At 42.1% G+C, this 17,367-nt stretch overlaps 2 protein-coding genes across 2 annotated transcripts in view; one reads left to right on the plus strand and one right to left on the minus strand.

Annotated features, from left to right (window-relative positions):
- RTF1 (RTF1 homolog, Paf1/RNA polymerase II complex component) overlaps positions 1-8,591 on the minus strand; it is a 29,188-nt gene extending 20,597 nt beyond the window's left edge. The window contains exons 1-2 of the mRNA XM_041459929.1: positions 8,468-8,591; positions 5,782-5,892 (exon numbers count right to left, since the gene is read on the minus strand). Of these exons, the coding sequence (XP_041315863.1) occupies positions 5,782-5,892; positions 8,468-8,545 (189 nt within the window). The 5' untranslated portion in view covers positions 8,546-8,591. The remainder of the gene's footprint in view (positions 1-5,781; positions 5,893-8,467) is intronic.
- Positions 8,592-8,639: 48 nt separating this feature from the next.
- Positions 8,640-15,962, plus strand: NDUFAF1 (NADH:ubiquinone oxidoreductase complex assembly factor 1). Its single transcript, XM_041459993.1, has 5 exons — positions 8,640-8,855; positions 10,203-10,804; positions 12,590-12,775; positions 13,967-14,041; positions 15,698-15,962. Exons 2-5 carry the CDS (start codon positions 10,304-10,306, stop codon positions 15,836-15,838), a joined length of 903 nt encoding a protein of 300 aa, XP_041315927.1. The 5' UTR covers positions 8,640-8,855; positions 10,203-10,303; the 3' UTR covers positions 15,839-15,962.
- The last annotated feature ends 1,405 nt before the right edge of the window (positions 15,963-17,367 follow it).

Below are 17,367 nucleotides of genomic sequence, written 5' to 3' on the forward strand. Positions count from 1 at the left end.
TTGGTTTCTATTTCACCCTGGAGATAACACTTCATCTCACTGCTGTTCATTCAAGTGACCTCTATGTCCATCTTCCAATTTCAGTACTGTCACAAAGCCAAATTCTTACCCAACTCAGTTGCTTCTAGCCTTATTCAGTTACCTCAATCTCTCATGAATGCCTGGTTATTCCCAGAACAACTACACAACAAAACAAGACACGATAAGACAAGACAAGAGCTAGGACAAATGTGGGACCACTCAAAACAAGGACACAGGACAAGACTCCAAGGTTCACAAATTGCTCTGCATCTGGATGCTGCTGCAGTTGTCAGCTGGACACCCAATGACTTATCTGCACTGCTCAGAAAGAGTGACCATATGAATTTCTTCTTGCAACAGAGGAGGACACAACAGCCGTCTAGGAGGGAGAGGGAAGGAAATACTGGAAAACCAAAGTCTTGAGTCCCTTCCTCATGCTCCAGCACACCAGTAGAAATCAAAAATGTTCACATGCAACATCGAGTAAAAATGTACTTAGTTATAGTCAGAAACATCTCTTTGCTCTTTTTCCCTTATTCCAAACAACAATCACTTTCCAAAAATCTGTCCTCTACTGCTGCTTCTCCAGGTCCCCTCTTCCACGCTGCAGTCAGGCAGCCCCAGGCAATGCCTCTCACATGCCTCCCATGGCTGTATGGCCTCCTGGGAACAGCCCCTCTATTCACCGCTGCCGCCTCGGCCACCATCTGGAACCTTCCATGGTTCCAGACACAGCAAGTTCATAAACCCGTGCACAAGTGTACTGCAACATGGCTTTCTGCTCATTGTTTAGCACTACCAAACAACAGAGCTTTATGGCTCTCTCGCAAGAAGTAGCCAGAAGAGCCTTTTGAAATTTCCTCTTGCTGCCAAGGTTCACAGCGCTAATAGCTTGCATATTTCCTTCAAGAAACAGTTGGACATGATGATCCTAAAGGTCCTTGTCAATTTAAATAATTCTTTGACTCTAAGAAGTCCAAATTAAGCCACAGTAACCAGAATGGACTTAGGGAAAAAAAAGCCCAACTCATCACATTAGAAATTACCTAGATTTGTAAGTCAGCTTCTAAAAAAACAACTACACAAAGTGATTTAAGAAAATAATTTATAGCTCAGCAAACGTGGAACATATTTCCAGTAGGGAGATTAAATGAGATTGTGGAGAAGAAAAAAGGAAAAAACCCTATACCTGAAGTGAGCTTAGAGTGCAGAACTGTTTTACTGCTCAGGTAGTTGCTGTTTCCGTCTATTCAATAGTTCTGTTTCCTTCTACACAGTTTCTAAATGCATTACACACTGAGATTTTGATTTGCAAATAGGTGTTCTCCCAGCTTTTTTTTAACCCCCTATCAAGCCAGAGATGCACAAGTAAGGTTGCCAGCCTGTCTTCCATATCCTTCCCTTCTGCCACATCCAATGGCTTTATAAGCAAAATGCAAACTACAAGCCACAAGATCAAAGCAAAATAGGTCCCTTACCAACGTGTTCCTTTCCAAGGCCAGATGAACTTCAGTTGTCCTGTTGTCATTGCATTTCAGTGCACCAAGCTAGGTAACATCAGCGCTCAGCTTACAAACTTTCATGCATTCATACAGGAAAAAAATAAGGCAGTCCACCAGGCAAGCCATGAAACTACAGTTTCAGCCTATCTGAACTCAACAGCAGGAAGCACAGACATGAAAATAAGGCAGCAATTACTGTCTTCAGGCTTTCTCAAAGCTTGGAAAACTCTATAGACAGCACTCCAAGAGCTTCAAGGAGGAAAATGCTCTCTACCACTACTTTTAAAATGAAATAGTAAATAAAAAGCCCCTGTTATTTATCCTGTCTTTCAGGATCTACACCTGTCATGTGAACACCTCAAACACTTTCATCATGACAACAGCCTAGCAATCAGAAAACTTCAAGAACTATTTTAGACACAGAGAGGAAACTCTAGGCACGAACACCAAAATGGAAATAAGCAAATAAAGAAAACACCTTTGGAAGCCACAGCAGAGGCTTTCCCAGGAACTAGGTGAAGAAGGCTTGATGGGCTAGAGTATCACCAGACACCTGATCTACTTTTTTCATTCAAGTACAGCTCCAAGAAGCTCCCAGAAATCAAATCCCAAGAAGTTATCTCCATGCTAGTTTGCAATTTAAAGAAGTTAGTTACAGACTAAATTTTATACCAATTTTGTCCACAGCTTACTCACATTACTCCTTTGGATATGCCAGCCTTCATACAATTTGCTTGTGCTATTCAGATTTGCACTTGCACTGTATTTGGAGAGGAGGAAGCAACACCACCTCTCTTACTCGAGAAAAACTTTACTGTTGCACCCATTAATGGCTGAAGGAAACTGTCTCCAGGAAAAGTCTCAGTTACAAAGCACACAGTCTATAAGCTGTGTATAAGAAGATTAAACCATGGCCTGCTTCAAATTTCCTAAGCTTGAAAAAAATGTGTGGCAAAGGCCTCATAGTACTGGAGAACCCACTCATTTTTGAAGGTTTAATTAAGCAGTATTATAAAATAAAAGAGCACAGGAAAAGTCAACATTCAGTACTGTAATTTCTACAAACCCACAAAAAGACATCGCCAAAACAAAAAGAACACATGCAGTGTTCTGTTCATCTGTGCTTTGCTGGAGTGCCCTAACTGAAGTGCAGTAAGGAGATACAAAGAGGCATAAAACCCTCTAGGCTGTTACTTGAAACCAATCTCCTCACTAGCTACATGACTACTGCTCATCTCCTCCTCTGTCCCATAGCTCTTGACAAGATCCTCAGTTATACAGGTCCCTAACAACTTAACACATTTGTAAAAAAAGGTATAAAGAGATAATCCTCACTAAACTCCAGAATAGTACTCAGCACTCATTATATAAGTTTTCTAGTTCTGGAAGGATATTCTGTCCTTATCCTGTAGGTGTTGAAAGGCAGAACTGAGCCCTTCCTGACATTAGAACGAGTGCAATTGTCAAGAGAAACAAACAGGAGCTCCTGTAGCATTGTGGCTTTCTGTCTAATCAAAACTAATGTCAGTGAAGTTGTTGCAGAAGTCACCCACTCTTCTCACACAATAGAATGAATTATCTTACTGTAAGCAAAGATGCTTAAAAGGAAAAGCAAGAGCCCAGAATTAACCTACTGCAACTGAGGAACATCATCCACCTAATGTCCTCAATCAGTAACAAGAACACTTTGTGAACTCACAAACCTCTGGCATGGTAGCCCCAGCAGTAACCTGGCTAGCACCAAACTGGTTACATGCAGAAAGCTACCAGTTTAACATGGTGAGCTCTTGAGCAGACATGGTCACACACCACATAAAGGAGCCATCTGTGTCCAGATTAGTACATCTCTTTGCAAAGGTAGCTCTCCTCATTGCAAAGCCCTTCAGTCATTGAACTCGCAGTCATCTCTCTCTGAACAAAAGACTATAGTAATTCAGTCAAGAATGTCCCACCAGAAGACATTTCAGAGCATCCCTCCTATTTCATTGCTTGCAACTCACTTTTGGTCTGGTGGCTCGGAAATTTGATTCAGACCACAGAAGTGGTTACAGAAGTGTTACAGAACTCAGCATCTGGGTGAGAAGCGCATTCTCACTGAACACATAAATGTAACATTAAAGATGTAGTGACATCCCTTGGGCACTATTGTATAGATGCAGCATGATTTGTACCTGCTGTTATTCAGTAATTCCAAAATGTTTTTCTCTCCCCTATGCCCCACAAATTTTTCTCCCTCTAAAAGAAAGCAGTATGCTGCATTACGCTCTGCAATAGATTTAGGCTTCTTTCCTGTACACGCAACATAGTGCCAATCTTGGAACATTTAGTGCTTTCCAGGAATCACAAAGGACATGCACACTGAAAAGCCTCTGTGGAAACACATGGGTGTGATTAGGCACGTTTGTCCAGGGCAACAATTTCTATGCTTTTGCCTCAAGGTCTCCACCTTGCAGGAAGTCCAATAATACAAATTCAACGTTTAGACCACCCCCCCCATTCTAATTCCCAAGACTGAACAAACTTCAAACCAACCACAAGAATACTTATTAAAACCTGAGTTATTCAGCAGGACTAGTGTAGTCAAGCCCAGGGACACACAGAACGGAATGACTGGCAGAAGCAGAACTGTTGTAAGCCAGCCACTCATCCTGCTGTGACAAGCAGCAGTTCAGAATGCATATTTCAGGCACAGGAATAGAAGCAAGTGTCCTAATTACCTCTTCTCTAAATCTTTTTCCTCTTGCTGCATGGAGGTCAGAAAGAACACAGTATCAATTTGAAAGGAGATGCAGATTAGCAAGAGTATCAAACACGCTAGGTGCAACAGTAGCACTGCTGATCACAAAGGTCTGTGCAAATTTGTGAAGAGGTATTGTCACATTCTACGCATAATAAAAAGGCAGACTTTACTTATTAGACAAGTTAAAATTCTGACAGCTTTCAGAGATAAACACAGAATGGAAAGCTTTATCATCCACATGCTCTCCACACCCAAGTCTACTTTTTCCAGACAAGCTTGTCTCCACATAACTTAGAATAAATAAACTGTGAGCCAGCAGATCTGAACACACACCGTGACAGACTGAGTAGTTCCCCAATAAGAAACCTAATATATCTAGGTTGTTCACAATTTTGTCTGTCTCTATTCCTCAAAGGTATATTAGACATACAAGAAGCAGGCTTTTTAAGAAAATGATTGATTTGGAACAGAGTTCCAAGCATATTTATTTTAAAAATGCCTCAGAAAGAAAATAAAACTGCATATTCTTCACACTTATTGGAAGAACTCTGCTACACTAACAAATGCTTTATAGTTTATCACTGGCCTACCCTGTTAGTCTGCAAGTTGCCACAATGGATAATCTGTTACTGTTACTTTAGAAGAAAAAAAAAAATACAAAAACCCACACCAAACACCTCCCTGTCAAATGTTTAAGAATAGGTGGAATAAATGACCTCACCGTAATTTGCAGAAAGTGTGCAAAAATATTTGTAAGCTTTCCAGAAATTGCTTTTACTCAAATACCTGCATAACATTTGTCAGTGCCTGTTTTAATAGGGTTTTTTAAATTTTCTTTTCTAGATGCACAGGCTTTTAACCAGCTCTAGACTGTAGTACCAAGAACAAATACTAAAAAACAGAACCAGCAGATAAGCACTGTTATACAAGAAATTGAGAAACCTTAGAACAAAGTCATGCTGAACTCTTTCTCGCCTCTTTCTTCAAAGATGTAAATCAAAGCACACCCTGTTGCATATCCAAATGGCCAGACAGCTAATTCACAGCACAGTTCTTGGACAATAAAAGTAGCTAAGTAGAACAGTTTTACTACCTGTAAAATATACTATCTGCCTTGACCCTTCTCTTAGGAAGGAAGCTCCACTCAAAAGGTGAAAATCTCGCCCCCTGAATTCACAGTCCAGCTTTAGCAGCTTCACTCCTACTTCAGCAGTGAGCACGACACAGGACAAACACTGGTTTAAAGCAGCCAGTTCCCCACACCATATGAACATGGGATTAAACTGGCAATCATCTTTTCTGTATACAGACTATTTTGTATACAATTAGAATTCAAATATATTCATTTAAAAAAAAAATTCTCTGGCCTTAATAGGTGTCCATCAGTCTCCATCACTGATAGCCAGTCCCATCTTATGAAGTCAGCAGGCTAAATACACTGTATGATAAATACACTTTCACTGCTTAGGTATGCTCAGACAACCCACAGCAATGTCACTGATAACATGATAAAGTCACCTCATCATCACTGTCTGATGTCTCAGAGTCCGAAGAGGCTGTAGGTTTGCTCACAGGTGGTTCCTTTTCTTCAGAGTCACTGCGTTTCCGTTTGGCCAATGACAGGAGCTCCTGGTGTAAAAACACACACAATTATTTCAAAGTGGCATAATTAGTTTTAACAATCCAGGTCAGTGCACACACAGGCTCTCTGCAATATCTGAGCACATCACAGCAGCACGATTATTGCCACCTACTAAGGAACAAGTCTACTTATGTTTGATAAATACACAGTTTTAATACGGGATGCTACAAAAGGATTTTAAAGATAACAAGTTATAAAAGGTAACTATTAGTACCATTACTTTCTTGGCATAAACAACGTAAGACAAATTACTTTCAGAGTCATGTCCAGATTTGTCTTATTTGGATTGGGTAATAATTCAAAACCACCCTAACTACACCATGAAGCATCAGCCCGAAAAAGCCAAATACCAGTAGATAGCAGCTTCTTCTCCTAAACAACAGAAATGTTTGCAATTATACACTTTAAAGGGGAAGTGCTTTAGGCATCACTTTTACACCGTGGTTGGTAATATTTAGTTAAATTCCTTTTCACTGCTGGTACATGCCCCAGAATGCACTTAAAGCTTAGGACAGACAGAGCAGGTATCGAGCTCAAAGTCTGTGAAACTCACTAGAGCTGTTCTGCTCAAAAGGAAACACTTTCACAGGCAACACACACCCACATAAAGAACTACATGGCTCTCAAATACTCTCATCATCTGCTGTTCATCACTTGTTCAGGTGACACAAGCAGTAGCACAAAACAAACATTTTTGAAGCTGTGTCACTGTCTTTGCGGTCCAGGACACAGAATCTATTCTCAGAAACATTACTCTGGGGCTAATGAGTCTTAGCTGTGTGTAGAAATACAGCCACACCAACTTCTGCAGTCTTGGGAAGTTGATGCTGGATTGGTTTCCATTAGTTTCATAACTGGAAGATTATCTCAACAAATTGATTACAATTTACTACCTCAAATGAGAACATAAACACTGCAGAAGCTGATCGTCCGCCTACTAACCAAGAAACTTTTCATTAGTTCATTAGTATTGGCATTTTACCAACCGTTCTCTAAAGAAGCCCTGCAACATCAACACAGCACATTTGTACAATCAAAAGATCTCTGGAAGCTCCTGAAGAAGCTTCAGTAGTGCTTCTCTTTGGGAAACTCTTGAGAAGTAGCACCACTTTAAAGCCATATTATTTTTTTTTCTTTCTACATTTGTTCTCTATTTTCCACGATACTATATTTAAAAGGCTGGTAGCCATTTGATTCAACAAGCCTAGATTGCCACAGGAAGCTGTCAAACATTTAATTGGTATTTAACATTTAAGTCAGTATTCTCTCATCTCAAAAACATGGCTTCCCTGCTACCTGATCTTCATCTTTGCACACACACCTCCCTGCTGTCACAGTTTCTACAAACAGCTCAGTGGAGGGGGAAGCACCTACTCCTCAGGTACAGCTGCAGATGCCTGCTGCCACTGAGGGATGGAACAGATGCAGAACCACGTGGTTACTCCTACCACCATCACTCCGATTGTCTGACTATGCTAGAGCTACTCCAACTCCCATTTTCGAGTTCTAAAACTCTCAAACTGATACACTAGCAGCGAGATGTTGGCAGTGCTAAGGACTCTAGAGCTATGCAAGATCAACCACAGCAGCTCCAGTGTATTTGTTTTAACAGAGGATCTGATCTGATCTTTCTGAAGCCCCAATCTGCAAAAGTATTTTTGTGTGTTTGGGAAGGCTTTTTATTGCAACATAGCAACAGCTTCTATATTAAAAACTCTGAAGGTCCAACAAATAAATTACACCAGACATGTCGGCTTCAGCATATTCAACCCGCCAAACTTCTCCCCGGACCAAGTACTGCCATACATGCTCCAACACACTTCACCCACAATGTCTTTATTTACCATTGGAATCACACCATCAATACCTGCTACACCAAAAGGTGAATCTTTGAAAGCAGCCTGCTCCACAGGGGGAGACATCCCTTTTGCAGCCCAGACACGCTTGAACTCATACCAGACATCGCACTTACAACCCCGGGAGATGCTCCGATGACAAAAAAATAAACACTACCCCTTCTTACATCTACAGGCTGGTTTCCCACCAACAGAGCTCCCCAGCATAGTCACCAAGATTGAGAGGGTCGCATTAAACACGCATTAACACTCCGGGAGCCTGCCTGCCCCGAGGAGAGGCAGGGACCTGACACGCTCTTCTCCCGGCGTACCAAAGTAGCATGGAAAAGTTGCCCAGCCCTTTGGGCCTCTTTCCCCACTACTCGAGGTGAGGAGACCGCTGGCAGCCGGGCCTCGCTAACCCCTCCTCAGGGCCAGACCGCCCGGAGCATCGCCCCGGAGCATCCACCGCCCCTCCGTCCCGCCGGCGCCGAGCACCGGGCCCGCTGCAAAGAGCCCCCGCCAACGCGGGCCTCCTGCCAGGGGCGGGCCGGGACCCGCCGGAGGGACACGGGCTCTCCGCACGGCGGCCGCGGGGCCCCATCGGGCTGAGGAGGGCGAGAGCAGCGCGGGACCACGGGCGGGAGCGAGGGAGGGATGGCGGCGCCGAGCCTCGCGCGGGCCGGCGATCCCAGGCCCCGCGTTCGGGCCGGGCCTGCCCGCGCACCTGGTCCAGGTTCTCCTCGCTGCCGCTGTCCTCGGTGTCGGAGTCGATAAGGACACGGCCTTTCCGTTTCTTCACCATGGCGGAGCCGGCGGTGCCCCCTCCCCGCCCCGGCGGCGGCGGCGGCCGCCCGACACAAAGGGCACCGCGCATGCGCGGCGCGTGGGGCGGGGCGAGGGCGGGGCTGCCGCTGCCGCTGTCCCCGCACGGAGCTGCGCGCTGTCCCCGCGGCCGCTCCTGCGGTGCCCGGAGACCTGCGGAGATCGCGGGTCGCGCCTCGGCCGCCGCTGTGCGCGGGACGTCGGTGGCCGCCGTCGCTCGCGGCGGAACCGGAGCGGCGCGGTGCTCGTTCCTTGGCTGGCCCGGGCGCGGCGGACCCGGCGGCGGGAAGGTGAGGCGGTGTGCATGCCGGGGTCTGTCGCTCACGGAGCAGGAGCGGCGAGGCGGCCGCTCTGCGGGCACGGGGTTCGGCCGCCGCCCCCCCGTCCTGGCCTCGCCTCTGCCCGCCGGGCTCAGTCGTGCGGGCGGGCTCCGGGCCGGCGCCCAGGCCGCGGCCGGTGCGGCGCAAGCGGGGCCGTGGCAGAAGCGGAGGCTTCGCAGCTGCCGGGCCGGGCACCGGGCTGGCGCCACAGCGGCGGGCTGCTAAAGCCTTGCCGAGGGACAAAAAGCGGGCTGAAGTAGAATGTATGCAGATTCTCCGTTCTCTTCTTGCACTTGGCTGAAGCAATGAGGAGACAGGGTTTCTTGATCGCGAACTTGCCTCCGGTCGTGTGAAGTGCACGACAGAGAATAATGTGAATCCTAAGCTACTGAAATGTGAATTCTAAAAGCTGCTTCAGTGTAGCTTTAGGCATAACTTAATTAGAGTGTGAGAATAACAGTAGTAAATTTTACAGTGAGTAAAGGAAGGTGAATGACATACAGAGGGTATGAGTGGGGTGCCTGACTCCGTTCCTAAAAGCTCACAGAAATTGCATGCATATGACATCAATTTTGGTTTTGTTCTGTGGCATGAAAAAAACACAACAACAGCAACAAAAAAAAAAAAGTATAAATTTGCAAGTAAGAGAAAATAGCCTTGTACAGAGCATTGAGAAGAGTTTTCCTAAAGCCTTATTTAAAAAAAAAAAAAAACACATTGAATTGTAGTCTTTCACGTTAAACTTTTCAGTCTTTGCAAATGTCTCTGTAATCCTAGCATAGTTATATTGAGGATGACTTGGAAGAAGATTATGGTATGACTGCTGCAGGACTTAGTATTTGAAAAGTCTTGTCATCTGTGTCAGATGAGGTTGTCATGTTTGTCATTGTGGCAGCAGCATCTACCTGTTGTGAATTTGTGATTTTCATGCAGGAATAAAACTTTTTAGTTATATAGGTGTCATCTTTTAGAAACCTTCATGGGTTGTTTTTGCTGGTGTTGTCCATAACACTAAACTTATTGGTAGAAGGGATGAAGATAAATTGTATTTTCTTTTATATTTTCAGTTTTATTTTAAGTAGTTTACTTGGGTTTTCTTATTTGCATTGGGGATTTTACACCATGGGCAGAAGGGAAAGCATAGGGTGGAAGTCAATAAGTAAACTCAAGCTCTGAGGAAGTGTCATTCCTGATGGTTTTTTCATTCTGTTTTCCAATGACTTGGATTTCTAGCTAGTATTGATTATAAAAGTTAAATAATTTCACAAGCATCCTGTATGCAATTTTTTGAATAAGCTTTTCTCTTTTTCATTAAAGGTGAAGATCAACTAAGATAGCTCTGAATACTAGTTTTGTTTTTAAATTAGCTTTCAATCCATTAAGTGCCTTACTGGATGTGAATTCTTCAAGTGACCAGTATGGCTCTGGCTGTGATGCTGAACGGTGCTTCCTTCCATGGTGGGTGCTGCAGGCACAAAGTTTTACTCTCCTCACTTGGACCTGTCCTCAACAATTCAAAATTGTACAGCAGCTACAGGAGGCCCGGGGCAGAGCCTGAGAAAAAATTGTCTTGGCAGAATGTTGATTTCAGCTTTAAGAAGAGCATTGATCACCTGAAGACTCAACTAAGCTTGCTGAAGAAGGAAACTTTAGATTACTTAAAGGGACCTGGAGGCCATCCATTAAGTCAGCACTTGTTGGAACAAACAAGGGTGTTGTGGCAGTTTAGGAGCCAAGAAGATTTAAATAAATGGGTTATTTCCTCTGATATGGAGATTGGAGGGAAAAGTAAAGTTTACATCAAATTGGGTAGGAATAACCAGGCTGCTCTGCTGTATGGAACCCTCAATACAGAAGTGCCTCGTGATGGGGAGACAAAATACAGTGGGTATTGCAGTATGAGATCCAGACCACTAGTGGTAAGTACAGCTTCGTGTTTGCACAGCTTCTGATATGAATCTGAGGGTGTTTGTGGAATCCCAGTGACAGCAAGTGGCCTGCTCTTTACTGCTGGTCACTTTCAGGTTTCTCTCAGACATTATTACTGCTGTGCCTGCTTTGACTTGGAAGGAACTTAAGTTTTTTCTTGGATTTTGTTTTCCTTTCTTAGAAAAGGAATAATACATATTTGATCATTTACTTATGTACAATAGACAGACCTGTTTGCAGCATCCTTACAAATGAAGGATGTGGAATGAATCTTTATATCCAAAATTGGTGTGATTATCTTTCTAAATTTGAAATTGATTGAATGTCTCATAAGTAAGAATTTCTGGGCTTTAACTTGGTCTATTCATCAGACTTGGTTAGGGTGAATGAATCATTTTCTCACAGGAGCAGAAAACAAGGCTTTGAAATGTACTTTTTAAAGGCCTGCCTCCTACTGTACATCAGAAAAAAAGCGAGACACAAATCTTTGATAGCTCAGAATTGAGCAAAATAGAACCAGAAACGGATGTGCTTATTATGGATACTGCTTGTTTCATCCCTTATTTCTAAGCACCTTTAAAAGTAGAGGAACATTTTCACGCACTGGATAAAATCCTTAAATATTTAATGTGTTCTGTTGTTTGTGTGTTGGCACAAGTGCTTAGGTAGAATAATTTCTGGGCCAGAATCTTGGGGAGCAGAAAATATGAGTAAGCAAAATCAATGGGTAAGTGAGAGACATGAAGACTGATTTAAATAGTGACATTAGATCAGATGACTGGAACAAGTGGAGTCTTGTCTGAATTAAACTCTCAGCACTGCTACTGACTTATGAAAATGTGACCCAAACTTTCATCTCCTAATTCTTAAGTAGTGGAGTGTATCAATCTTTATTTAAGTAGAAAAGGCTTAAAACTGTTGAAACCATAAAATGAAGTAGCTATAGGCCTTATAATTATATATTCATAATCTACTTATTCTGTTACCTACAAGATGAGTTTGTAGAACAATAGCTGATAGGTAATCATAGTAGTGCTGTAAAATAAAGGGGAAGAATCTGAATTTTTGATGCTAATTTTGACTTCTTGTCAAGTCTAGCTAAGAATAACTTTGCCCTCTGTCCCTCATTGCTCCAAGTGACTTCAGTGTAGAAGGACTGAAGGACTCTTGGATATGTCATCAGGCAAATGGCAACATCTCAGGATTTTTCAGATCTTTGGAAAAAAATGCAATAAAGAATTAGACATGCTTGCAATCTTATTATTTTACACAGTTAATGAAAAAAAAGTTAGAAAACATTAAATGCTCCCAGTGTTCATTAGTCTTCCATTGGAAAGTTTTCAAAGGGGATAAATTATTTCACTGCTTCAATTTCCTGCTATCGCTTCTGAATGATCTAGAACTGACCACAGAATATTAAACTTAGTGAACTACATAAGTGCTGATCTATCACTGCAGCATTTGTGTTACTGCCTGGTAGGGAATTCAGTCCTAGGAAAGAGGTCTGATTTCTGATAGTTACGAGATTGTGGCTTATAATGAAAGTGTGAGTCCTAAGGCAGCAATATTGCAGTTTGTGTCTCTAGTGTAGTTCTGAAGGAAATTCAGTGAGCTCATCGGCCAGGGTGATAACAGTGTAGCTGTGTTCACTGTGTTACAGTAAATACTATCTGACATAATAACAAGGGCATGATCAAAGCAACAATGCTCTGTTCCTCATAATGAAGGTGTCCCTCTATTAAGGAGGAGTAATTCTATTTATCAATAATTTGTAGGGATCTTTTAACAGGAAGAAGTATTATGACTGGTCAAACTTCAACAGTCTGTATTTACGTGTCCGTGGTGATGGCAGACCTTGGATGGTGAACATTTATACAGACCCCTACTTCTCTCATCAAAAGGATGATCTCTACAGCTACTTCATGTTTACCCGAGGAGGCCCGTACTGGGAGGAAATAAAGGTGAGCTAATGAATCCTTCAAACTAGTGAGACCGTCTTGAGGTCCTGGTCAAAACACAGGAAGGGGATTCTTTCCACATTCACAGTTAGTTTCTATTGCTGTCCACTCAACGTTTTCATTATACAATAGACATGTGCCTTTAGCTTGAGAGTAACCAAAACTGGAGTAGGGGAGGGCACACTGTGTCAGTTGTGTTAAAGAATTGATCCACCATGTTTCTCTGAATGCCTACTGTTGGCTCTTACTGAGTAATAGGATAGATACACCAATTGAAACTCAGCAGGCATTGCCTGGAATATTCTCTGTGGTTATCATTTTATCTGTAATACAAATGGGTGTGGGCTGTTGTAGGATTTGTTCCATGCAACAGGATTTGCTTAACTTGGAGCCTCTCTGGAGTCAGTCAGACTCAAGAGTTGGGGTTTGTAATTTGTGACCCTTGACTGTGACACAGAATATTTTTAAGAAGTGTGAGCTGTGGCTCTTTTCTGGTGCAACTTGAGGACCTTTTGTAATTCTCTGATGACAACTATAGGGAGGTTTGCACATTCTTATGAATTGGTGTTGAGTGCTCCACAATACCATTGTCCAATCATGTGGGAACAGCCTGCTGCTCCACAGACGAGGAGCCAGGAGGATGAAGGAGTATCACTGCTGGCTTGGATGTTTTCCTCTCACCCTCACCAGCCACCAGCCAGCCCTGCTTTCTTGCTCCCACTACTTTCAAAGAAATTTTTACATTACCCTGAAGCGCTTTGCTAGAGATACTGATGCCAGAGTACGAAGTTTGGACTGTGAAATGCACAGCCTGGGTACAGATGAGCTGTCAGTATGTACCCATGCTAGACTTGGCAGTAATTTCTGGTTTATATTTCCATGGTACTGGAAGGAGATATTCTCAATGTAAACAGCCACCTTCCGTGCCGCAGCCGTTCATTGTGTCCTGGCAGGGACACGCTCCCGTGTGATGGCTGCGGCCACCACAGGGCAGGGTGGGCCTGGAGCTGGCTGTGAATGGCCAGCTGAAAGAGTTAATGTGGCCCATTTCTTTGTGCCAGTTTTATGTACCCAACTAATTCTAGTACCAGATACAGCAGAGTGTTACTTTACTAACACGTTATTTTCTTTTCCCTAAGTCTCTATTTTATACACTGGTGACACTAAAGTCTGATTTTGTTTTGTTTATGTCAGATTCCATTCTCCAAATTCTTTCTCTCCAGTCGGGGAAGAGTCCAGGATAACCAGCATCCTGTCTGGTTAGACAAGGCAAGTTTTCAGTTGGCTTTATTTGAAATTTCATTTTAAAAGGCAGTATAAGGAACACACAACTGCTCTGTAGGAAATTTCCTTCAAGATGGCCTGATATAGATAACTTACAAATTCTCTAATGTTTGTGAATTTGAAATTGAAGGGCCTCTTCATGTTATAAGGTACTTATTCTCACATGTGCTAAATGAGAAAATGAAGTTGTGTATGGGCTATTTAAAAATATTTACTTGGAGTTAAAGGGACAAATCAGTACTTGATCTAAGTATCCTTCATTTAACTTTTATTGATGGTTATTTTATATGCAGCATTTGACAGCAAAAATTATGCACTTGTAGTGTAATTTTAAAAATGTATTTTAAAGAAACCCAGAAATCAGGGAAGCAGTGGGAAGGTAGTTTAAGAAATCTTCATAAAATGTCTTGGTCACATACAGAATATTTGGAGTTGGAAGGGACCCACAGGACCATCAAGTCCAACTCTTAAATGAATGGCCCTCATCACACTAACGTATGTTTTCCTAGGAACCTGGAAAAGCAGAAAATAATTGTTAAATAGGAATAAAAAAGGCAGGAAACAGTCAATGTATTTAGAGCTTGCAAAGGAATAGATTCTTCAGAGCAGAGTTTAGGTGACTCCTGTAGATTATCTGTTATTATGTGATTTGCTAAAAAAGAGCTTCAAAAACTCTCTGGACTCTAAAAGCCAAGGGGCTGCTTGTAGAGCTTGCTGCTGGGGCAGGAATAGCATTGAAATCATTAGAATGATCCAGAGGAGTGTCAGTGCATTTACCTAGCTTTGTTCTGTTATTTATTTAGCATATATTTGCAATATAGATTTACATTCAGTCTACATTTAACACAGCATTTGACACAGCCTAGGCATTATTTTCCCAAACTTACAGCAGCAAACTTAAAATCATGGGCACTGCTCAGACCTGCACTTTCAGCAGGGCTTTGGGGCAGCTGAGTTTATGAGGTGGCCTGCACTGGTGACTGGACTGAGCTGTTAATGATGGAGGTGTTTTGTAACCTGTGAGAGCAGAGGGAGCATTTGGGCCAGCCACAGGCTAATAGAAAGCATGCACGAGCCACACAGACTTGTTCTTATATTTAAAAACATTATTCTAATTGGAAAACAGTGGCTAAGAGCCTTGTCTTACTATTAAACTCAGTAATTAAGTTTCATACCAGCTTAAAATTAAGTTCTAAAATGTCTGGTTTGTTGTTTTCACAGAGTAGATGGTGTATCACTATCTAGAATGATCCCTTCCATCCTTAATTACATCTTTGTTTCTCCTATTAGCGAAAGAATTGGGATTTCTAAACACATTTTCATAAAATCAAATTGTGATAAAAGTGGCTGTATAGAAAGCATGAAGGATAAAAGTAACTTGCTTTAGGCTTGGGCCATTTTAAATCAAGGGTTTATTAACACAGTGGTAGACAGGCACATGTGGAGTCATTTCCCACTGGGGTCTGTATTGAAAATGGGATAGTGAAGTGTTCAAACCTTAAAAAATGCTGCTGCATTTTGAACAAATACCATTTTAAAGAAGATGGCTGTGATCGGTGTGTTAAATATGAATTGGGAGATACAACTGAGTTTGATTGTGATATTATAAATACTGTTCTACCCTCTGTGTCTTTTAATCAGGTTAGAACCCTTGGATTCACCATTGGAGATAAAGTAGATGGTCCATTCCAGCTGGAGATTGATTTTATTGGTCTGCTAAACGACAGAGCTCATAAAGAAAAGTTTGCCTATGAAGCATATGACAAGAACACTCCAGTCTAAGTTGGGCTGGTGTCCTTTGAAACATTCTTCAGATATGTGGTTTATTTTTATAAAATACTTCTTAACATGTGGTTTGTAACATCTTGAAGAGCCTATGTAAACATTAAAGAGATAAGTGCATGAAGTGTGGCACTACTGGTATCTTTAAACTCCCAAATACAGAATCATGGAGAGACTGTACACAGATGGATGGATTGCAACGTAGCCTGAGAGCAGTTGTGATGTTCTTACAAAGTAGTAACTCTTCTTGGCTTCTGTCCTGACCTTTACTGAAAAAAGTATTTCGCAAGTTTGTTGTTCTTTTCTTGTCCAACACTTTTATTTTCTACATTGTGGTTTGTTGACAGTTGTAAAACACTTGCATCTGCTAGTTTTAAACTGAAAAAGGTATGAGAATTAATACTCTGGGGACTGGTGCTTAAGTGTGACTCAGCTACTGAAATTTGCAAAGAGCAGCACCAGAAGTGGAAAAGGCAGAAGTATTTCAACCTTTAGCTTTGGCTCCTCTAGATAGCTAAAAAAAGCAAAAGCTGCCATAGCTCTTGTTGCCAAGATGGAAACAAGAGCTATGCAGCAGGCTTGACTTTTCCTTCAGAGCTGTTGACAGTAATCCTAGAGTGATACAGAGCCAAGGTGGAAAGAAGCAGTGCTCCAAAGGAGTAGGGGGAGGAAAGCTGCAGCTCTGTCTGCTCCCTGAGGAAGCAGAGCTTGGCATACTTAGCACCATTACAGGGCAGAGCAGATCCCACTTCTGCTGTGTGCAGTTAGCCTAACTCAGCTGTGTTGTAAGAGTTCACAGCCTCCACTGGTGGCACAGAACCTTAATACCTCCCTTTTGCAGAGAAATCCCGTTTTCAGTAATTCAGGATAACTACTCACCACTTGCTTTCTCAAGAGTATGTTTCAGCTGTCAAATTTAAATAATCAAAGCAGTGACCTCCTCCACAGTGACCTTCTTCAAGTATACTTCAGAAATATTAAATGTACCTGTATTTTCTATGGAAGAGACCACAGTGAAGCAAGCTGAAACAGGATCTTGTACTGTCATCTTCCTTTTGCACTGATTTCAGCAGCTTAATTGTAGAAGAAGGATGATACCAGGAAGATATCAGAGCAAACATCTTTCATGGAGTGGGAGGCAGGTGAGTTGGTGAGGAAAACTTGGCACAGGAAAACACAGCAGTAAATACAAATGTGAACAAAAAGAGTGCCAGAGTAAGGAGCAGTTGTAGTTAGTATACTAAATGATAAAGCCAGTGATAAACAGGACATATACAAAATATTTATTTCCCCCATTAAATTTATTTAGAAATTTGGTTTTTCTTGACATCACAACATTTATTTTATGGGACGTAAATACAGTGAAACATTTATTTGTTCAACAGCTGAGATTACAGCTGCTAAATTTCTACTTCTATCCCTAAAAAATTCAGACAACTTTTCTATGTATTCTTTAATGTAAAAATAACAGCTTCTTTTAAAACCACGGTATTGAGTGTACCTCAACACAATTATAACCTCTTTTAAGC

The sequence above is a fragment of the Pyrgilauda ruficollis genome, unplaced genomic scaffold (assembly GCF_017590135.1).
Source record: "Pyrgilauda ruficollis isolate IOZ18807 unplaced genomic scaffold, ASM1759013v1 scaffold14, whole genome shotgun sequence".
NCBI classification, from domain to species: domain Eukaryota; kingdom Metazoa; phylum Chordata; class Aves; order Passeriformes; family Passeridae; genus Pyrgilauda; species Pyrgilauda ruficollis.